This window comes from Columba livia, chromosome 1, assembly GCF_036013475.1.
Source record: "Columba livia isolate bColLiv1 breed racing homer chromosome 1, bColLiv1.pat.W.v2, whole genome shotgun sequence".
Taxonomy (NCBI): domain Eukaryota; kingdom Metazoa; phylum Chordata; class Aves; order Columbiformes; family Columbidae; genus Columba; species Columba livia.
The window spans coordinates 31,350,108-31,372,860 of record NC_088602.1 but is presented as its reverse complement, the minus strand read 5'-3'; the positions used below and the strand labels follow the sequence as shown (position 1 = coordinate 31,372,860).

The following is a 22,753-nucleotide window of genomic DNA, read 5'->3' as shown; positions in this document are numbered from 1 at the left end:
ATAAAACATCATTTCTATCTATTTTTCATCTAGACAATATAGAATTTTGTTCTAATTTTGAAGATGATACTGTTTGTATTTTTTGGGAACCCTGAAAAATTTCTTTAATGTCTGCATCCTTTTCCCCACCCATAATCCTTTGAAAGAAGATTTTATAATTAAGATCTTTCTAACATAGCTACAGATACAGTAGGTATAATAAGGATTACAGAAATTGTAGCCTTTCTATTTGAACTAGAAGGAATTGAGAGTTAAAGTAAGAATTTAAGTCCTAAGGTGACTTCTGGGTTCACATCCAGGGAGGGAGAAAAGTCATGTTCTCTTGCCATTGCCAATAGGAATGTTGACAGCTCTGCACCTGAAAAATAAGGGCTGTTCAAAGCATCTGTGTTTAAAAAAGCAGGATTTCTTGTGACTGCTGTATTTTAGTACATCTTACTTACTACACTTGTGAACAGGTGACTTGAAACATAAAAACTGTCTTCATTCACCAGTTTTTTTTTGTATTATTTTTGTACACATGCCAAAGAACGTTTTTTAAGGAGATGCTTGATTTAACTGAATATTTTCACATACAAGGATTGCAGTTCCACTATTTTATTGCTTTTAGAAGTGCTTGTTATTGTTTATTACTTAATTTGTGTTATTTTGGTTGTTTACTTATGGATTGTAATAATTCTAATAATTAGCTTGTTAGATAAATTAGATTATTAGAATTCACAATAGCTAACACAGTACAACAGTTTTTCCCAGTAGGTTGCTTGATAACTGGGGTAAGAAATAACTTGCTGTTTGGTTTCTGGAAACTGTCAAGCCAACCTTAATGTCTATTATACATTTTATTGTATTTTTCCAGAGCTGCAATGAATAACATACAACAATTGATTATGATTTTAAACTCCGCAGCTGATAAACCATCAGATATTCTCAACAGGTATTTCAATGTAAGTGACTAGAAGGAGGATTTGTAAAAGACTCCTGGAATTATCACTGGCATGCAATAAACACCTATAGATCTGATGCACGTTTTGGGAAATTCCTTTATTAACAGGTGTTTTTTGATGAAGTACATTTTCATTTGGATGGTTTAAATGTAATTACTTGTTTTAGAAAGCATTTCTATCTAACTGCATACTGGAACCTTGTAAGTTCTTAAATATTTTTGTTACTGCACTAAATATTAAGATTTATGTATGTATCAGATGGAAAAAGGGGATATAAAAGGGAGACAAAAAAGAGGAGGATGTTCTCAGGATCTCATGTCCACATTCAGCAACTTAAATATATTTCTAACTTTAAAGACATTGATGTTGATGGTATGACTTCCGTGTTAGTTGGGTTGCAGCTAGTTGTGTGAGAGACATGAAGCTGTAGTTACTGGAAATTGTTGGACATATCCAATGATTCTGTTTTTTTAACCATTCCACTTTTATTCAAGCTAATTAAAAGATGTTACAAAGTGAGGCAGGACTCGTGATTAAATCGTTCAAGTGTTTTTGAAGTAAAATGCCTCTTCTCTGCCTTTCCTTCCCCTACCCTCCTTCCTGGACTCCGTTAGAATTGCACAGTGAACCCTAAGGACAGTATCCTGAAAAGAGTGGAAAGCCTGGAGCACATCTTCAAAAAGAAATTCGCGGAAGCAGTTGGACAGGGCTGTGCTGAAATTGGTTTACAGGTAACTAGCATTTTGTTTGAGAATTACTCACTTGAACCCTGTCAGCACTAGCTTATGTGAAACCTGCCTTACTGACTGTCCTCCGTCAGTGCAGATCTATAATGGTAACAAGCTACATTATTCAAGTTGAGGAATGAACAGGTATTTCTTTCTAAAGTGTTGTAAGGATAGCATTCCAGAAATTATTCTTTATACCTAAGGGACAATAGGAACTGGTTGGAAGTATGTTGGAAATATTCTAATGAAGAATGGGAAAATTGCTGGGCAAAATGCATCTAGTGAAATGTATATTTGCAGTCAATAAGATAAATTAACCTACAGCTGCAAAAGGTGACTCAGTTCCTTATAAAATCAGTATGCCAACTGTGCTTTTGACAAGGATTTAGGAAAACAAATTCAGCCAAGTTTGTACTTGACAGTCTCCTGTCTGTCAGTCCTGCTTTGTCCTGTTAGCTGGGAATCAACATGAACACTTGATTAAGTCTTCATATGGTTGGGATGGTCACCTCAGCAGCTTTTGAGACCTCTCCAGTGCTATTGCTAAATGAAACTGGGGACAATTACTTCTTTGTAGTGGCTCTTCCAATAAACGGGAATGTTCTGAATTGTTAAGGCACAAGAGCCTGCCTCTTCTAGTCTGTTGAAACTTCTTGCAATGTTCTTGAATTTCTTTTTTTTTTTAACAGAGATATAAGCTTGGAGTTCGTCTGTATTACAGAGTAATGGAATCTATGCTAAAGTCGGTAAGTTCAGTACTGGTGACTTAGTACTGGCATTGCATTTACAAATACTAAGAATATTCACAAGTTTGGTTTGATTCATATTTTTCAGGAGGAAGAGCGCCTCTCAGTGCAGAATTTCAGGTAGGTGCCCTTAACTTGTTATCAAAGTCTGCTATTTTAGCACTAGGACAAGTATTAATAATTTTCTTTCTCTTTAGCAAACTTCTGAATGATAACATCTTCCACACATCTCTTCTGGCGTGTTCTATTGAGGTCGTCATGGCTACATATGGCAGTAAGTTGGGTCTAAATTCTTAAATAGCGTTGTTATTTATTGATAATTATTGCTATTTGTTCTAATACATAAAATACAGCAAAAAAAAAGTGCTCACTGACATTTTTGAACTAGCTAGCAATGATTCAATAAATACAAAAAGGAAAAAACATCAGAAGTGAAAGAATGTGGTATGCTTGATAATCTTAGTCTGTTTTCCCTGCAGGAAATGCTTCACAAAGTGATGGTACCAGTGCTGAAACAGATGTGTCTTTTCCATGGATTCTCAATGTATTTGATTTAAAAGCTTTTGACTTCTACAAGGTGATTGAAAGCTTTATTAAAGCAGAGCCAAACCTAACAAGGGAAATGATAAAGCATCTAGAACGCTGTGAACATCGAATTATGGAGTCTCTTGCGTGGCAGTCTGTAAGTAATGCTTTAAAGTAGTATTTGTTCTTGTATAATGTGCATATCTAGAAAAATGAAATCACACCCAACTCTATAAAATAAGTTCTGGTCTTGCTGAGATGTATTTCTAGCAAAATAAATTACAAGAGCAAAACAAGATTAGTTTTGGCATGTCTTCAGGTTTCGGAAAAAAGGAGTATATCAGAGGAAGAAGTCAACATGGCTCTGCTGATTGTAGGCCAACGTCATCTTACTACTGTCATGAATCTTAAGGGTGGTACCCTTAGACAGTATTTTGGTGCCAAAGACAAGACAATAAATTCTATGCCTTTATTTGTAAGTTAATTTTTATCCAGTTGCTAGTTCCACTCGGCAATAGAGCCTTAGTTCTGTGCCTCTGAGATGTTTGTTAATAGTACTTAAAATACTGATTTTTCGTTGTCCTTTGTGTTTTAGTCCCTTTAGTTTCTTTGAATGCCATTAAAATAAAATGCTGGGAGGTTAGGTTGGTATTTTTTAGACTGGATCTTAGTAAATCAAACATTGTTTCTTTTTCTTGTATGTTACTCATAAACCAAAAATATTCTACTAATGCCACAAAACAGGAGACTATAAAAAACTGCGCATTTTGACCAGAGACATAAAGTGACTGTTTAAGAACCTATCCTTTATCTTATAGTTCTAGGAAGTTTAAAACCACAGTATCCTGTAGCTAATGGGACAGTTTAATAATGAAACAAGTTTCTTTTCAGAGTAGTCTCTTGTTTGGTTTGACTATAACTTCAGAGTGAAAATTCAACCATTTTGTAGTACAGGTGATACTTTACCAGGCTGTGGGGTTATACTCCTGGATTTGGGGAATGCTTCTGTGCCTGAGCAGCGAGGGCCCCATCCACGTTCAGGTTTTTGCTCAAGATGTGTGTGGAAGCAATTGTCGTGCTTCAAACTGAATCTGCTGAAGTGCCTTGTTCTAGCCAGCCTGTGGCACTTCATTTTCTCTGCCAAATAGTCAGTGGGCACATGTCCCACAGCTCCCTGAATGTGCCCTGGTATGATGGTGACTTTCCATTGTTGTAGCTGTAACTTGTGTCTCAGCTCCATGCTCATCACTACAATGTTCTGTGCCCCAGGATTTTGGATGCTGTAACAGAATGTAAATTTTTCCCTTTGCAGTGCTTTTGCGTGTGTGTTTGGTGTCTTGGGAAATGCATGTGGCCTTTCTGTTGCTGTATGAATTTCTTCATGGTTTTGTTTAACTTTGAATAAGACAGTCTGAAAGCACTTGAGGCCAAGAGCCTCTTACCAGAGCCTACAGAAACAGGGAAAATGAGGCAGTGTTTCAAGAGGTGGATAGTATTTTAAGAAGTTTGTAGGCATATTAAAAAGTGCTTATTTGAGAATTGTAACATTCGGAGGACAAAAGGCAGTGGTACAGATACCCAAGTTTGACTCTTTACAAGCAAACCAGTTTGAAGTCAACTTACTGATCAGCAATAAACCATATCTACCAGTTTCTACCCAGTAATTCAAACCCTGCGTGCAGATAATCTGATTTGGAATTGGGCTTTCGGACTGGAAAATGCAAAACACTTGTTATCAACAATTACAGGTGTATTTGCGGGCTTTTGTGAAACAAATTATAATGTCAATAACAAGCCCAGGATTATTTAAAGTCTTCTGAATGCTCTGTTTGAATGTATTTAATGTATTTCATGTATCTTGAGTTGCCAGAGGTTTTATGTTTGGTATTGTTTTGGGGTGGCTTATATAGCTGATTTGAGTGTTAAAAGAGTAGTTCAGCTGCCCATAAGGGAAAGGCTATGAGTTGAGAGAAGCAGAATGCACAGCAGTGGCTCAGGAGAGAAGCTGTGAAACTATCTGCACTAAAGTGTCTTGCTGAGCCTCTTGGTCATCACAGTGAGGGACCTGAGGCCTGTATATTGTAAGGCTGCACGTAGAAACATAAGGCCACGAGTCCTCTAGTGCAGTAAATCCACCTCTGCCTCACATCTAAATATTGGCTGGTTTAGTCTGGAAGTGGAACTTATTGGCTGGTTTAGTCTGGAAGTGGAACTTATTAGCAACAGGAGCAAATGCTTCTGTGGCAAACTTGTGAGGTGGTTAAGGTCAGGTGTCCCAGGAAGCTTCAGCTAGTGAACAAAGGAGTGGTTTACCATAATCTTCTGCAGTTCCTTACTTGGATATTGTCAGCATGTAATGGTGTACCAGTTTTACAAAGTGTCTGCTTAAATAGCAGTTCCCACAAGAAGGGGTAGGCAATTAGAGAAGCATAGTTCATACTGGTAAATCTCTTGCCTCCAAATGTTTGATAAAGGAGGAGGGAAAAGCCAGATGACTACTGCTTAGTCATAATGAATATCTCACCACAAGTGATTGCTTTGGGTTAATTTTAAACAGATTACCTGATAATCAAAAAAAAAAAAAGGGATCTCGAGATTCAAGTTTCTTAATATGGTTAGAGGAATCTTTTTTTTCCCTGAAAAGTGTTAAAATGAAGAAAAATGAAGAAAAGCATGGAATGAGTAAACTTTATGCAAAAAATTCTAGCTCGGTAAATAAGAACAGCAACATTTGAAAAATATTTATTTACAAATATCTGCATAATCCAACTCTGATTCCCCCAATTATTTGCCATGTACTTTTGCTTAGTTCTTACCTTCCTGGCCAGGTAGTACATTGCATTGTAAGGCTTGTCTGCACTTTGGAAAATCAGGTCTGTATTTATCCAGTCTTTCCTCATTCTCCTGAGTGCTTTAGGAAGACGGATTTCTATATGAGATTTAACAAGACTGAGCAATTGAATATGGAATAACTTGAATTTATTGTAGTTTTACTTGCCATAGAGCTTTTGCCTTGCATAATTTCTCTGAAGAAAAAGTCTTAAGTGCATCTGACCTTTTTCTGACTTTGGAAGCTGTATCAAATGAATGTGAATGATTCTGGTTTTTACTGGTATCTGAAGATAATATATCACTCCTTTGCTAGTCATTGTGAAGATGTTTATTGCTCTTGCATAGCTTGCTGATTTAGTCATTTGTACTTTAGGAAGGAGGTGAAACTTTTCTAGGTCATCCTTTCTTTTAACAAAAAAGCATAGCCAGACAAAATAACGGGTGGAAAAAAGTTGAAGGTTCTTCTCAATAAATCTGAATTTTGAAAAGGGGCAAGTGTCGACTGACTTAATCACGTGGAAGGTACTTACTTTCTTTAAAACTTTATTGAATCCAAAGGCAGAAGCCCCATTTATCACTCAGATATTATTTACCAGTGAGGTTATGATGCTTCCAGATGCAGATTATGTGGAGATCAGTTTAGAATATGTTAATAATGCTGCATAATTTTTATTTGCAGAGTAGAAATAAACTGTACAATATTCCTTCTTTACTGTAGAATGTTTGTTTCATCTCCCTACAGTACTTTTAAAATTTTATAACTTTAAAGGGAACTGAAGTTACTTTGACTGAAAAAATAAAGGTCCCTATAGCCATTGCTTCATTTTTATCATATTTATATGAATTTGATATATAAACCCTGGCATAGTTAAAATGTGTTTCCTATGAAAGGGATAGATTGTTACCTGTCAGCCTGGGAGATCATGCTCAGCTTTTCCATAATTCCATCAGATTGATCTCTCCTGTGGCTTACCCAAAGAAGTAATTGTTTTGAGTATGAGATGATGGTTGTGTGAACAGATTCCAGAATCTCTGAATTTCCCTTAGAGAAAGCCCTGTCAGCTGCCATGTATCACAGTATGTTTGGGATTGGAAGGGACCTCAAAAGATCATCCAGTCCAATCCCCCTGCTGGAGCAGGAACGCCTAGGTGAGGTCGCACAGGAACATGTCCAGGCGGGTTTTGAATGTCTCCAGGGAAGGAGACATAATGTCACATAATTGACTAAAGTGTCGCTGCTTGCTGCAGTGCATTAGGAAGAAACAAGGTATAGCAGGTTCACAGTGCAAATCACATAAAGTCTATCAATTTTCAGTCTGTTTTAAGAGTTGAAATACCTATAGTACCTGAAATATATTTGTTTCTGGGAACAGTGTGACTTTGGTGGTTGTGAGGTTGTTTGTTTGTTTGGGTGATTTTTTGCCGTGTCATTCAAGAAAGTAAACATCTATGGGGTATCTATCTTTGTTATATATATCTGCAAAGCAATCCAGTTGTATTTCCCTGCCTCTCAGCTTGTGTTCTGCTCATTAGCTGTGAGCAGGGAAGAGCAAGATGTTCAGTTTCTTTTATACTGCTGCTTAGGGAATGTGCTTCCTGCAAATACCTTTTCACATGTATGGTTAGGTAAAGAGTGTGGAGCGTACACATGTTCTAAATCATCACATTTGGCATATTGAAAATAGTTTGGGCTATATTACAAAATACTTTTTCTGCAAGCCAGCCTTTGGTGGGCCAGAGATGGGATGTGTCAAGCCCTTCTGCTCTCTCAGGCTTCAGTGACCCGGTGCTGGGGTAGTGAAAGGGTCTTGTTCTTCTGCACTGGAGGAGCTGCCGACCAGCCGCAGCTGTGTCCAAAGCTCAGGTGATTCATACCAGCCCAGTAAGGCAGGTTAGAGAAAGCAGCACAGCCACACTTTCCTGGTTAGCTCTACAGGTGGGAAAATGTTCTGTTGTTAACTTGTTAACTCATCTGCATGAGCACCTGGAGTCCAAAGGCTATTCCTTGTAGGGCTGCGGTTTTAAAAGGCTACCTCGTAGCTTTTGCTGTTAACAGGGATGAGAGGCAGCTGTGTCACCTTCCACAACCCCACAATGGCCCAGAACAGAATGGGAAGGTGCATTGTGGTGTCCTAAAGGGAGTTTCTTTGCAGTTTGATTTGGTCTGCTGGCTTCAGCATTTTTTTGGTGTTTGTGTGTGAGGGGCAAACAGATGTGGAACTGAAGCAGTGCATTGCACTCCAGCTGTTGATACTGTAGGCTCCTTTGACTGTGGTCATCTTTAATATTTGCTATCCTAATTGATGTTTGTATTTTTCAAAGGAAGAAGGAACACCAGTAGTGATAGGTGTTGTTATTTACAGTTTTAAAGTGGTTCAGATTTTTAAGGACTGATAGAAGATAGAGATGGCCTTACAAGATTACTCTTTTAATGGTTAAAATATGATCATAAGTAGGCAAGTATACTTTGCTCTGTCTTTAACTCCTTCCATGTAGCATTGCCTAAACTGTGCTCCATAATACTTTCCCTTTGTCAGTTTCTTCTCTGTGGCATCTATTGTCAATTAAACATTTGCAATGAAATGTACAGTGCTGTTTTATTGTTGATTTAACATAACTCAATATTTGCATTAAATATTTGTCAACTATGTAGTTAATTTATACTCAGATACCTCATCCCACACCAAAGACTTCAGTTGGTTTTAAATGATGCAGCTCACTGTGGCAGAAATACCTTCCTGAGTAAAGCCATGTATTCCCAAAGATTATGCTTTACTGAATTAATATGACATACTCACTGAGCTGGAATAACAGCAGACCTACTTTGATCGTGCAGTAAGGTTGAAAAATATGAAATAGGTATGCTTAAGATTTGCGTTAAAAGTGTTAGACAAATCCAGGTCAGGATAAAGCTCTAAGAAATTACAGGTAAGCAAGTACTCCTTAGTATTTTGTGTAGTACAAGCTTAACTATGCAGCCTCCTAGTCTTCGTACAAGGACACAGTTATTGTGGTACTCACTATACTGGAGTGCTTAGAGCCTTTTTCCTTGGATGCAGTGTACAATTTCAAATTAGGTTTCTGTGCTCCTTGTGTGGAGGAATTGAGCATCTAGGAATGGGAGTTAGTATATTTGCTTGTGGTATGTATGCTTCTCAGTCGTGTTTTCTTTTAGGTTTATGCCTGAAGTCCTGCACCTCTTCTGGAGGTAGATGCTTACAGGCAGTTTGAAGTCTTTGATGTCCTAAGTAATTCCTTTTAAAACTGGAAGAAGTAGGAATGGTCATACTGTCAAAATTTCATACAATAGGTTACTAGATAAATTGTTTACTTCTATATTAGCAGAATGACTCTAAAACCTTGTTGGCAGGTGGGTTGGACTAGATGATCCCAGCCTTCCCCCAACCTTTCCAACCCCAGCTGTTCTGTGATAGGCAGCCAAGTAAGGCCAGGCAGCAAGGACTGGTTATTGGGGCTGTGTCTGTACTACTAGCCTCAAAGAGACAGTAGTTTAGGCTTGAGTATTGCCCACAGCCATCAGTGGTGTTCTGGCAGTAACATGTTCCCTGGCATGTTCTGGCATTAGTCAGCACTCCTCTGGGCAGCGCCTGGGCAAGATTTGGGGCATGATGCAGCTCAGGATCTATCTTCAACTGCTGGTGTGGATTAGAAGTGGAGAAAGCTTCGCTGCGTGGGTGCGAGCTGTGCTTTGCCGCTTGCCCTCAAGGCCTTAGGACAGGCCAGGGCTCGTTGTGTTACTAACTGCAGATGTAGTCGTGGCTTCACCCATGAGTGACTTCAGCACTGGCAAGTGAGTCAAGTGTTCTGCTGTCTCTCCTCAAGGCTCCAGTAGTCGTGTGTCTTTCTGCACAGCAGATGGTTTCTCTTAGAAAAGCTAGTGTATGTCAGGCATACTCCTTTCATGCCTTCTAAATTTTGCTTTTCCCTAGATATAGGAATATCTAATTTGTGAATGAGGGGCAGCCTTAGGCACAGAAAACTGCTTGGCTTATCCAGAATGACAGTGTTTGCAGTCAGGCTCACTGGCAGGATGCACGAACCACCTACGGAGCTTCACTGGTGCAAAGACAGGTACCTCAGGAATTGCAGGCGTCACATAGATCTTGCAGACATCACCCATCTCCTGATCTCCTGTGATCTTCTGGATTTTAGGCACCTCGTATCCTGCCTCAGTGTGGAGGCTGCTATGGACAATGATTTTAAATGTGGAATTTTCTAGGCTTTTTTTTTTTTTTTTACAAGGCAAAATAGTGCTAAGGGTCACCAAGCTATGCCATTTCATGTGTTCGTTGTGCTCCTTTCAAAAAAGTTATGTTAGGAGAATACAGCTTTAACCTTAAAGAAGGAACTGAGAATTGATTTGAGGTTTTCTGTCTGTACATACTAAATATATTTCTGCTTGCATCATGATTGTGTTCTAGAAGCATACGTGATGAGAGAGGTCACCACCACTGCTGCTTGGCAGGATAGTGCTAAAGGACCATACTGGTTCTGCTGCATATGCTTTATTTTTCTTTTTGAAGGTAATTAATTAGCTCTGACATTTCAGTTGTCACGCTGCGGCTGGAAAGCCTTCTGTGATTTTGCCTTTAATCATACAAGGCACATTCTTAGAAGTCTGTAAGATGGTTGCTTTCTGGGTATCTGTGAATATATGGTAAATATATAGTAAATATGTTTATGTGCTTTTTTAGTTTGAGCATATGCATATATGCGTGCATGCACTTTTTAATAAATGCATAAATATGTTAGTGTCTCTCCCATGCCTTTCAGTACTCCTGAAGAGTTTCCTTTTATAGAAATCATGCTGTGCTTTTTGAGGCTTGAAACTTTTATCTGCTTTAATAGCTGAAGGCAAATTGAACAACCAGGAAGAATACCCAATGATAGTCTTCACTGTCTGCACCATCACTTTGAAAATCTTCCCTGCTACTCCTGTTTATTGTGAAGATGACTCAAGTTGTTATTCATGCTTGGGTGTTGCCATCCGAGCAAATCCTCTGGGCTACTGGAAGAGAAACTAGAACACTTAAAGCTCAGGCCCTGTGTTTCCTGCTTTTGTCTGTCTTGGCAATGTGTTCACTTCTTGGTACACACTAAGTGTACAAAATACTCACTAGGGCTGGAAGATATTGGTTATGTTAGCACAGTATTAATGGATTTATCTGTTGGAGGTATACCAAGCCAGCCCAACCCTTAAGACATTATTTTGATTCAAGTACAAACACGACCAAAGGGATTACCTAAGACACAAGCAACTATGTGGAGTTTTCAATCTGTGAAAACTGGATGCCATTCTCGATTAAGGATTTAAGTTTTTCTCTACTTCATCTACTGCCCCTCTTATTAGAGGGATGCTAATCCTGCACTAGTAGACTTCTATAACTTAGGTATTTAGGCTCCCTCTATACTTGAGACAGAGCTGCACTTCCAGAAAGCAATTCATTCTATTTATCTTCAACAAGTATTTTACAATGGGATTATTCACTTTCTGAAGGTCCCTCTTTCCACGGACTGTAGAGAGCATCTGTCTCAATGACAAACCTAAAGCAGATGTATAATGTTTGTCTGGGGTTAGTGGAAGTGAATCATGATGCCTAATATTAGTCTTTGTGACTACGTTTCCCCCTTTCGGTGTTAGGGGATCATTAACAAGAGGTAGCTATTTAATTATGCCTAGTTTTGCTTTAGGTGGCCACTTATGCTGTATATCTCATCCATAGTCCTGTTGTGGTTTCTGTTTGTGTGGAGGTCGTGTACTGTTACCAGGGTGGCTGCCGAAGCGGAGGATGTCGTGATCTCTCAGATTTACAGCTGTCATAGGGAGCCAGGCTTTATAGCCTGTGCTCAGTGGAGCTTGCAGCTCTGTTGGTGCAGTATAAAGATATCTACACTGGTGTCAACTACAGAGTTAGCCACAGAAATAAGACTTGGTGAACAGGATATACTTTTAGACTTTTTTTTCTTAAGGTTGTCCTGATGGTTAGTAGGACTTTAACAAAAATAATGAAAATAATTAAATAGTTTTCTGGGAATCCTTGATTTTTCGAGTTGGTTTTTTATATTGTCCAATGTTTTGGTGGCCATACCACAGCTGTAGGACTTTCATTTTAGTCCTGCCCAGTTTCTAGGTAGATTGAACTTGAGCTTTTAATCCTGCAGCATTGCAATATTTGCATTGCAGATACTTTGTAAGAATGCTGAAAAGAGCCTATGAGGGAAAAGTATATTAAAATTCAGGGAGATATGCTTGGAGTTCTTTAGTTTTGTGAAATCTTGCTGAATTGGGTCAAATTTGATGAGGCTTTCTCCTTAAGTACAAATAATGCTTGGGTTAAATTCTGCAGCCATTTCCCTGCTACTTGGATGGGATTATGTTCTCTAACTTTGTAGTTCTGTTAATCTTTGTAGTGAAACAAAACTGGTAAATGGGTAAAATAAAGTTTTGTGGTTTGTTTGGTTTTTTTTTTCCTCTTCTTTTGTCTGAGTCACAGTCCTGAATAACTGTCATAAGCTTTATGGCTCTTTATATCCTTATTGCTGTGTTATTTGAGCCATTTTATAGTTAACTTTTCTTTGGAAGACAGAGTTAGCTTCTGTTCGGAAGCAAAGGAACTGCCAAACATTCGCTGTGGGGTTTTTTTTTTGCCAACTATATGCTGCTCAATTTTCAAGCTCCTAAGGTTATAACAATATCTTGTCAAACTCAGACTGCCAAATTCTATGTCACTGGAAGTGAGGTTTTTGTCCCTCTGCATGCTTCATTTTCTTCGAAGCCATTGCATGCATAGATGCATGGGGTTTTTTTCTGTTGTCATTGGTGGTTTGTTGTTGTTGGCCAAATAAGTGCTTTTGTGCCTGATTTTATACTGTATAAATGTATGGCATTTCAGTTATACATTTGTATCAGAGTACACTAAATTTCCAGTAATAAAAAGTCCTTGTCAGGGATGAGGATCCCTCTGTTTACAGCTGTTGAACAGGCATAGTGTTCACCATCTTCCAGAAAGGTAATCATCCCTCTGTGTTTTGGTGAAGCTCTTCATTTGGGTTGTGTTTGCTGGTCAGAACAGGTTAGGTGCAGGCTGGTTAAGTGTCTCTGGTACAGCTGAACATGGTGCCACCAACATCTGGACCTCTATGCCTGGTGTTCTCCTGAACCCCTGAGCTTCAGGCTTACCCAGTTAGGCTGTACTTAGTCTGAACTTGGCTTGAGTAAGTACCTGAACTGTCAACACTCTGTCCTTCTCGTTCAGCTTGCCCAGAACAAACCCTGTGCCTGTTGCACCTTGCAGCAGCTCAGAGGAACTTGCAGATGTCATCTGGACAGCAACGAAATGGCTGCTAACTTGTTTTTTTAGGGCTTAACCACCCACAGGAATATGTGAAACACAATATGAGCATGCAGTATATATGATAAAGTTTCTTTCATGCATAAAAAGTGTTAAATACCTGTAGTAAACAAGTAGTCAAAGAGACTTTGGATTTAGTTTCATAGGCAGATATTTTGGTACTTGCTTCATTATCTGTATTCTCAAATTTTTGCTATGTTTTGCTATAGAGTTAACAAATTTCTTTAGTAGAAAAATATCTGCAATGCTCTAGGTACTTCCTTTGTTATGCCATAAAAGCATCAAAGTTTTATTGCAGATGCTTCCAGCTTTAGACAAGTGTAATTCTTGGTGCTGTGATTAATTGTAGATCTTTTGGAATCCAGCATCACTCCTTAGTGATCAGGAGTTTTTTCAGTTTTTATTGCATCAATAGTTGCTTGCAGAAAGTGCTCACTAGTGCAGACTTCCAAAAATTAATAGATCAAATGTTGTATAGTTTTGCAGAAAGTTGAAGACTTGCAACTAATGTGTACAATTGACTTCCTTTCATAAAGCAGCAATTTTTGCAGAATTCATGTGAAAAGCAGAAGAGTTAACATAGCCATAGCTGTTTTCATGTGAGATAGACTTAATATTATTCCTAATGTATGGCTTTAATTTCGGGTGCCTCCTGTTACTGTTATTTAAGAATGGTTTTCTTTAAGGCAGCAACTCCCTGTTTAAAAAAGGTGGAGTTAGGGCAAATCTTAAAGGTACGTGTATGGAAAAGTGTTCTTTGATCTCTTCAGAAAAAGACAGGAACTTCTTTTTAGAGGCCTTCCTTTGTTGTTGCTTGTGGTTTGGTTCTCATGTTTAAACTGTAGACAACTTATCCCTGCTTAGTGCAGGACAGTTGTTAGTTCTGTTGTAACTGGAGTGAATGGACTGCTTGTTAAATAGAAACAATATTTTAAAATCTAAATTTTCAGTTCTGGAATTTTTAGTCTTCCAACAAAATGATAGGTTTTATAGAAGACAAGATGTGTGCAGGGTTCTTTCTGTTTGCTTTAATTTTGTGATAAGTTCAGTTTTCTTACAGGAAAAACTGGGCTTGCTTTATAAGCAGTTGTATAACAGGAACTGGATAGAGCAGGGAGGTGATAATGTGCAAGGCTACAGATTGCTTCAGTGGCAAAGCAGAATCAGAGGATTTGAACAAAGTTCTCCATCCAGCTTCTTGCAGAACTATTAGACTGCGCAAGGATGGCTTTCTGAATTTGCATTAATCCTAAATGAGTTCTATTGAGTACGTTCAGAAAATGTATTCAGTAACTGTCAGGTGTATTTATACAATTTTTGCACCACTCTGATAATGAGATAACAAATGCAGTCCAGACATTTACAAGTTCTATATTTAGGATAATTCTGATTTACAATTTGCCTTAGCTCTTGAAATGTATCCTCTTTCATTTTGTCAGTGATGCTCAAATGCCAGTAACCTTAAGGTATAAATGATAATAGTCTAGCAAAAAGGGAACTTGTCAGGGTTTACAGGTCTGCCCAGGTGCAAGAACCTTATAGTATTACATTTACTGCTGGAAAAGTATGAACAAGTTGCGCTTCATTGATAAAACTAGAAAATAACTTGGAGGAATAAGTAATGATAGAGGATACTATGCTCAAATGAGATTTTCAAAATTATCAGTCTTGGTGAACCTTGCTGGCTTTGCTGTAATTTTAGCTGAGTTCTTCATGTAATTCTGAAAAATCTCATCGTTGGCAAGAAGGCTGGTTGGAATTACAAGTGACAGTCACTTTCTCATTTGCTAGAGATGATGGAAGACTGAATAAGCAGGAGTGATATGGAGAGGCCGAATGGCAATCAAGTGCTCCAAAAGAAAGGAGGAGGCAGTAACAAAAGCAGTGGATCTGAAACAAAAAGGGGTTGGTGTTGCAGGGGGTGGGGGGAGAGTTTGCCTTTTTTTTTAAGTTTTATTCTCCACCCCCCAAATGCTAACTTATTAATGCACAATGTTGTGGATGTTAGAAAGCTTACACAAGTTCAAAGGGAGGCAGGACAAACTCACAGAGGAAGAAATTTTAGCATTGCTGAACACACAAACACATCTGACCTGGAAACTTCCAAGATACAGCTGGTGAATTGGGACAGTTTTTGGAGGAGGGAGAGCCCTGTACCCCTCCTGTTACCTCCTTCCCCAGGCATCCAGCCTTGGCTGCTGTTGGAGGCCAAATTGTAGATTAGCTGAATGCCCAGAGTCTGATCCAGTACAACCATTTGTATCTTCCACCTGATCTCACAAACTCAGATCTTTAAATTTCTATGACTGAGGTTGCTTTCTTAGGAAATAAAAGTTTGGAGGTTGATTCCAGTTAAGGATTTCTTACCTGTGTGAAGTATCTTCTTTTTAAGCACTTTAAGATGAAAAATATAAAGTAGTTTTTGACTTGGTATTGTTATTTCCTTAAATGTCAAAGACATATACTAAGTGAAACAAATTTCAACTTGTATTCTGTTCCTGGAAGAGCCAGAAATTATACGTTTTATGTTGAGCTTGGAATTTTAAAATGGGAAATCTTTTGCTTCTAAAAAATGGTATGTTGAAGTAAATTAGAGATGTTAACAGCCTGTTTCTTCTTCCTTGTTGTTCAAAACTGCTCTTTAATTGTCTAGTTATCAATGGCTGCCTACCTTGGTTTAGATCAAAAAAATGCTTGGAGTCCCCTAAATCTTCACTGCTTTTATGTTTATGGCAAGTTTGCAGTATCTGTGCTCTGTTGATGAAGAACCCAGACTGCAAAGAACAAATTTGTAAGTTTTGGTCTTAAAACTGAGTGCCAATCCCCCCTGCATAGGCATATGAGTAAAAACAATGTACCTTTAGGAAGCACTGGATGCAACACATTCAGGAGCTCTGACATTACAAGCCTTTTAATTTGAGATGTCTAGGCATGACTTAAGAGAATAACTCCTTATCCAAATTTAAATTTTGGCATAAGCTCTTACCAGAGAGACAGAAGAGTTGGTATCAAAGGCAGGAGCGGAGGGAAGGAGTGTGGCTGTTCAGGAATGTACCACTGGAAACGTTGCTCCATCCACAGCTCTCCAGGATAATCTTGGTGCAGGACTGGAAGCGGAGGAGAAAATCTCGGCCAGTCCTGAATAGCTGGGGGCTTGACTTTATATCAGCTTGTTGTGGGAGGTGCAGTTCACTCCCCCTCTTCTGAATCACTCAGATAGAGAATCTGACCATTATTAAGAAATTCCCTAAGTGACAGATGTTGCTTTTTTGACTCCGTTCTTGTTTTGTTTTGGGGTGTGGTTGGTTGTTGTGGTGGTTTTTGTTGCTGTTTGTTTTTTGTTTTGTTGCCTTTTTTCACCCTCTGTGGAAAGACTGAAATATGTTTAATAATAAAAAAATATAGTCTTCCTCTCACAGTTTTGAGGTACCTAACTGTTAGGTAGTGGGAAAACTGTTGTGCTGTGTTGCACTGCGTGGTCCCAAAAAGCAGAAGAGCTACTCTTCATGTTTCCCAAGGCTTTTTGAGGTAATACACCAGAGAAGATTTGGCTTAAAAGGGTGTACCCATACATAGGACTTTATCTACTTGTTCTGCTTTTAAGTCAGTGATTTTTTTTGTCTCTCCTGCCCTGCAGTTTCACAATCTCAGGAGGAGCAGCTTCTCTTTACCAGGGTGAGGCTGCAGGGTGTTTGCTGCTGTACTTACTGCAGAGGCGTCGCTGGACAAGTTGTCACTGAGCCGAATAGCAGCTTTGCCAAGTTTGGGGAGAGTCGTAGTCCAGAAACACAGCCCAGCAGTGACATTAGGGGCTTTCATCCCAAACTTTTTGGAGGGAGTCTAATATCAAACAGGTTCTTTAGAGAGAGATGCATAGAGATGCCTATCTGGCTTTTGAATTTTGGATTTGTCAGTGACAGACGGAAAACATGCACAGAACTACTCATGATGGGCTTTTTGTGCGTTTTTCTGCAGTTGGATACGAATCAGAAGAGTTTAGGATTCTTAGCAAAGATAACTGCCTATTTTCAGATATTAAACAGATGTTTGTCTATGCTATCTTTGTAGCTTAGCTCATACTATTTGATTTTTTTTCCATAAGCTGTGTGGGGAAGGATTTATAATGTTAAGTGTAAAATTCAATCAACATTATTTTCTAGTAGTCTTTGAGTAACTCAGTTTTCCAGTAGTAGTAATGTACAATTAATTTACAACAATGAAGCAAAAGCTTCGCAAAGGGAAGTAATCTCAATGAGATAAGTTATCATTTATTCTGACAGCTCAATATGCTTTTTCTCCAAAATTGATTCGCATGTTTGTATACTGCCCTGAAGTAAAAATGCCTCAGTGCTGTATCTCTGCAACAGACTGCCCAAAATCTAAAGTACAAATTGATTTTAACTTTGTTTTATTAACGCTGTTTTGGGGGAGGAAAAACCACCACTATTTACTTTTACTTTTACATATTTATTTAATTTTACAGCAATGTTAAATTAATTTTGAGGAAAATGTACAAAATGTTCTAGTAGCTGAGAAACATACACAGCAGGATGTTTTAAAGCACTCTTGTCTATATATCCCTGTTTGTAACAGTAATATACATAGATTTCTCTGTTTACATAGCTTTTACTTTTTGAAGTGTCTAATTTAATTTTGCCAGCACATAGACCTGAGTAATTTATTTTCTTGCAAACTTTATAAAGTATAAAAATAACATTTGAAATTTTAAATGCTCATGTTAAAAATATTTATAGGACACAAAGGCTGAGGGGAATTTTCACTCTATTTACTTTTACTTTTACATATTTATTTAATTTTACAGCAATGTTAAATTAATTTTGAGGAAAATGTACAAAATGTTCTAGTAGCTGAGAAACATACACAGCAGGATGTTTTAAAGCACTCTTGTCTATATATCCCTGTTTGTAACAGTAATATACATAGATTTCTCTGTTTACATAGCTTTTACTTTTTGAAGTGTCTAATTTAATTTTGCCAGCACATAGACCTGAGTAATTTATTTTCTTGCAAACTTTATAAAGTATAAAAATAACATTTGCAATTTTAAATGCTCATGTTAAAAATATTTATAGGACACAAAGGCTGAGGGGAATTTTCACTCTAAAAATTACTGTTGTCTTGAATTTTGTTATGGGTCACCAAATAGTTTCCTAGAAGAAATACATGTTTTGATGCTCATTTCTGGTTAGCAACAGTCATGTTTTTCTAAGAAACTACTACCTTGAGATTGAATTACCTTATTCGGAGAATGTTATTTTGTTCAAAATCTGTTGAATAGAAGAACCTCTCACAAAAATGCTTAATAAAGTGGTACTGTACCTAAAGCACTAACTTCAGTCATCAGAGGCTATTTTGTTATAATTACACAGACATCTGAGACAGAGGTGAGAAGAAAAACCAGTTTGGCTGAGTTGTTTCCTGATGCCCTAAACTACCAGAAGATTTAACTGCTTTGTGGGGGCCAGGTTTGTGGAGAGAGCATATATTTTATCAGATAAACCTGGGAGAAATTAAATTCTTGTAGCCCACTGATCGAAGCCTCTTGTGAACATGACGGTCCCTAAGAAGGAGGGTGGAGAAGGTAGTGAAGAAGCAGCTCAGGAGCAGACACAGTAGCTGAAGTGATAAGATCAATACGGTGCAGTTTTCCTCAGCAACTGCATCCTGTTCTGTAAACCAGGTAGTTTCACTCCCATCCTTAGTAACTTGGAAACCTCTGTCCTTAAAATATAAGGTAAAAATATGAGCAACTGTTTTAACTTCAGAAAATACCCTGCCTACTGTTTCATTTATTTCTGACTTGACAGTCAGTCTTCGGACTTTGGTTAACCTAATCCGAAACCAAAAGCACATTTCTAACATACAATCTGTCAGAACAGACATTTGACATGAATTCTTAAAATACTTTTTCTGTGTACTATTATGCTTAACACTTTTACAGTCTTAAAATAAACTTTTCTGATGTGAAGGAAGTGTAACATTTACATATTAGCATGTATTTTCACAGCTGAAGAAATGTGCAGGCTTCTAATTCCAGCTTAGTCCCAGCAGTCTTGTAATACAGTTCATATTGTGGAGTCACTGTCAGATATTTTCATTTTTATGGTCTGAAGGCTGTGCTGAATGAAGTTTTCCGAAACTGGTCTTTCGGAGAATCTGACATCCCGCGTTCTAGTGGACCGGTTCTTTTTTATCGAATTTTGAATTGTATCCGATGTAAAGTAATAGACTATAGGGTCAAAACAGCAGTTTGAAACGGCGATGCACAGAGTGACAGGGTACATAGTCCTGACTGCAGTGACCACCGAACAATTGATCCAGGTCTGTGTTCTCATAAGAGAGTAAAGTATTAAGGTAACATTATAAGGCACAAAGCAGAAGCAGAATATCACTAAATGGACAAAAATCATTTTGAGTACCTTTTTCTTGCTTAACTTATTCCGACTTAATGTAAGTGGTTTATTCAAGGTCCGTAAGACCATAGTAGAGCAGGTCACGTTCAAGATGAGTGGAATGAAGAACCCGACTGTTTCAATGAAGATAACAATCCGGGATAGGTAGGTTTTCCATGTGTCCTCCGAAAAGTTTTCAAAACAGGTTCTCTGTTCGGTATTATTACGGCGGTTTGTAGACTGGAAAAAGCTGGCTGGTGTGCTGCCTGCTAGCACGGTTATCCATACTGCAGCACAGACAATTTTTGCGTTCCTTTTGGTTCGGAGAGTCTTAGATCGAAAGGGGTGCACTATAGCTAAAAAGCGATCTACGCTTATGCAAGTCAGAAATAAAATGCTCCCGTACATATTTGTGTAAAAGAGGGTGACAGAAATCTTGCAAAGAATGTCTCCAAATGGCCAGTTTCTTGCCACAAAGTAATAAATCCTGAAGGGTAATGTAAACACAAAAAGCAGATCCGATATTGCTAAATTAAGCATGTAAGTTGTAGTCTCATTTTGCACTTTCAATGTGCAAGTAAAAATGTAGATAGCAACGCAGTTTGCTATGAGGCCAAGAACAAAAACCATACTAAAGATACACCCATATAAAGTATATTTAAAGGAGTCCTCTGTGGAACAATTAGAGCTTACCATTATAATGGTATATTTAAAATTCCTGTGATTTGGAGGTTTCCCTGGTATTTTTATTGCAACTTTGTTTTAAATCCCAGAAGAACTTGCAGATGTATTTGAACTGTGTGCTTTGCTAAGTTTGTGACACCGCAAAGCTTCAGAGAAGACACACAAGCTCTGTAGCAGGGGAGTCCATCTCCAGCGGTGATCACCAGGTCACTCTTCTCTTCCAAGTGCTGTTTGTAATCACATCGCCAGGCTTTGAGAATCAAAAAACATATTTGTGGCAGATGAGGTCATCCTGAAGCTTGCTCAGTTCCATTTTCCCCCCCAATTCGACGCAGCCGTTGTAAGAACTTTTCGCCTTGTTCTTCGCTGCAGATCGTGACGGTGAAGTCATGTCCATCCAAATTTGCTGGGAACGCGTGCTTTAGAAAACGAGTTCCCGGACGCCTCGAAGTGTCGGCACTTGCATTTCTCTCCCAGCTTGCTTTCTGTAAAACGAGCTTTTCAGCTCTTGGGAGAGCTCTTTTTGGGCTGGCTCGCCCCGTGGGGCGGGAAGAGAGCTGTTTGCCAGGGCAGACACGAAATTCCAGAGCGTGTTTGTTCCTGCAGAGCACGGCAGCCGCTCGCCAGCCCGGCTCCTTCTGCAGAGGAGAGGAAAGAGCTGGGACGATTTGTAGCGTGACATCACAGGAAGAAGAGGTCGGACTCGCTGAAGAATGGTTTCAATTCCGTTTGTTTGCCTTCCCCTAATCTGATAATGTGTCTGCTGGGACTGTACCTTGCAGGCAGTGCAAATGGTCACCAGCAGCAGCCTCCTGTTAACTCTTTCCATGCTCCCCGAAAGGTCCTTTGTCAACGTTGCTGAGTCCGAGAGCTTTATCGCAACATCTTCAGTTAGGAAATTTTTCAGTGTTTGAATAACCCTTGCACCTTAAAATCCCTGTTTTTCTTTAGAGATACTACTCTTTGTGGGATTTTTGTTTTTATGTAGGATTGAGCTAATGTTACATTTTTTTGATAGATATCTTTGCTTGTGATAGATAACACGTTAACCACCAGAAATCAGCTTAGTTCTATCTTGATTCCCTCAATACACTGGTACAAACCCCAGGAGTGACAAAGTAACACTGTTAGGTAATTAAATAATTTCACCAAATAATTAGTGGAAGAGAGAGGCATAATGATTGTGAACCTGTGGGTTGCTCTTGGATATTCTCAGGACTGAGATGTGTTGCAGTGGGAGGAGAAATTTTTAACTTGCTCCATATTAGAAAGGATATTCCAAGCTCTATTTCTAATCAGAAGGATGATTCTTTTTATAAAAAGAAAGCTTAATTTTTTTAAAAAAATTTGTAGTACAGAAAGCATTTTCTTCAATATGAAAATGCAGAATTTATGTACCAAAGTAAGTACTGTGCTAAGCAATTCTTTCTGATAATATAGAGGTGTCCAGTTATCACACATACACAAAATACTCCCATTAGTCACTGATTAATGAAATGAAAACATGTCGTAACCAATTAAATTGTTAAGTAAATATAAAGAAAGCAGCTCTTATTGCCTTTAGGGGCAGTTATGAGATAAATCTCAGTTTAGACAGACTCATTTATTTAGCAACAGCTTGGATAGACTCACTTCTGGCATCAAAACCAGTCTATTTCTAAGTCTTAGAATAACAAATCTCTTCATATCTGGCTGGGTGGCATGGTTCTTTTGAACTAGATTTTAATCAGTTGTACCTAAGCAGGGCTCTGGGCAAAACCTTTCTAGTCTGCTATAAAGGAGAGTAAATAATAGCGCTTCACAGGCTTTTGGCATAGTTTCTTAATGTAAAGCATGTCAGACAATATTCAGGAACATGCAAAAATGGGTCTTGCTTATTTTATCTCAAGTTTTCTTGACAAGTTTCTTCAGTGAAACTTTCACCTTGATTTTGAGGTGAAATCAAGCAGTTTCACTTCAACAGGCTACAACCACAAGAAACCCTTTTGACTACTTTTAAATTCATACTTAACCATAAAGTGTAGTGTATTTTCCACTTCTAAGTTAACAAGAACTGCAAATGTGAGCTTGGCTGGGTCTCTTATGTGTCCAATTTAACTTATCCCTTAGCATAAATTTGCCTTACCTGGCTTTCCTTACAAAAGCAGTTGTCACATGGTTAAATTTTATTACTCACAGCAGTTTTGCACAGTAAAAGGAGAGTTTTCTGGTAAGAGTCCATGAGTTTTGCATGGGACCTTGAGAGCTCTGAGCTCGGTTTTCCTGCCCCGGCTTTGTCTGCACAGGAAAACTGCGTGGGGCAGGCTGAGTTACTGGAATGAAAATACCTCAAGTACAGAAATCTGACGTCACGTGTTGAAACCTCAAGCAACATTTCAGGTTTAGAGAGAGAAGCTAAATGAGTAGGTCCCTTTTATCAGTACCCGTTTTTCTGTTTGGGCGAAGGTGTGGGTGCACATAGGAAGGGTGGTGACGTCTGACCAGGGACACTGTCCATTTTACTGTGGT

At 38.5% G+C, this 22,753-nt stretch overlaps 2 protein-coding genes and 1 long non-coding RNA gene across 4 annotated transcripts in view; 1 reads left to right on the top strand and 2 right to left on the bottom strand.

Moving 5' to 3' along the window:
* RB1 (RB transcriptional corepressor 1) overlaps window positions 1–22,753 on the top strand; it is an 80,610-nt gene that overhangs the window by 26,610 nt on the left and 31,247 nt on the right. The window contains exons 12-18 of one of the 2 annotated variants that reach the window (XM_065053802.1): window positions 857–944; window positions 1,559–1,675; window positions 2,362–2,418; window positions 2,507–2,538; window positions 2,616–2,692; window positions 2,898–3,100; window positions 16,786–17,028. In XM_065053802.1, coding sequence (XP_064909874.1) covers window positions 857–944; window positions 1,559–1,675; window positions 2,362–2,418; window positions 2,507–2,538; window positions 2,616–2,692; window positions 2,898–3,100; window positions 16,786–16,827 — 616 coding nt within the window. In that variant the 3' untranslated portion in view covers window positions 16,828–17,028. Of the gene's footprint in view, window positions 1–856; window positions 945–1,558; window positions 1,676–2,361; window positions 2,419–2,506; window positions 2,539–2,615; window positions 2,693–2,897; window positions 3,101–16,785; window positions 17,029–22,753 lie in introns of those variants that run through there. The other variant, XM_065053795.1, reaches the window with a different exon arrangement.
* On the bottom strand, window positions 221–16,274 carry LOC135578658 (uncharacterized). Its single transcript, XR_010470634.1, has 3 exons — window positions 16,135–16,274; window positions 5,760–5,854; window positions 221–358 (listed from the first exon to the last, which is right to left on the bottom strand). It is a non-coding gene; the product is annotated as an uncharacterized LOC135578658 (long non-coding RNA).
* LPAR6 (lysophosphatidic acid receptor 6) lies at window positions 18,933–21,028 on the bottom strand. The gene has a single exon (XM_005501819.3). The coding sequence runs from the start codon at window positions 20,255–20,257 to the stop codon at window positions 19,235–19,237; it is 1,023 nt and encodes a 340-aa protein (XP_005501876.2). The 5' UTR covers window positions 20,258–21,028; the 3' UTR covers window positions 18,933–19,234.

Excerpts from the sequence above, each read along its gene's own strand:
- LPAR6 (XM_005501819.3), bottom strand. The coding sequence starts at position 20,257 with ATGGTAAGCTCTAATTGTTCCACAGAGGACTCCTTTAAATATACTTTA.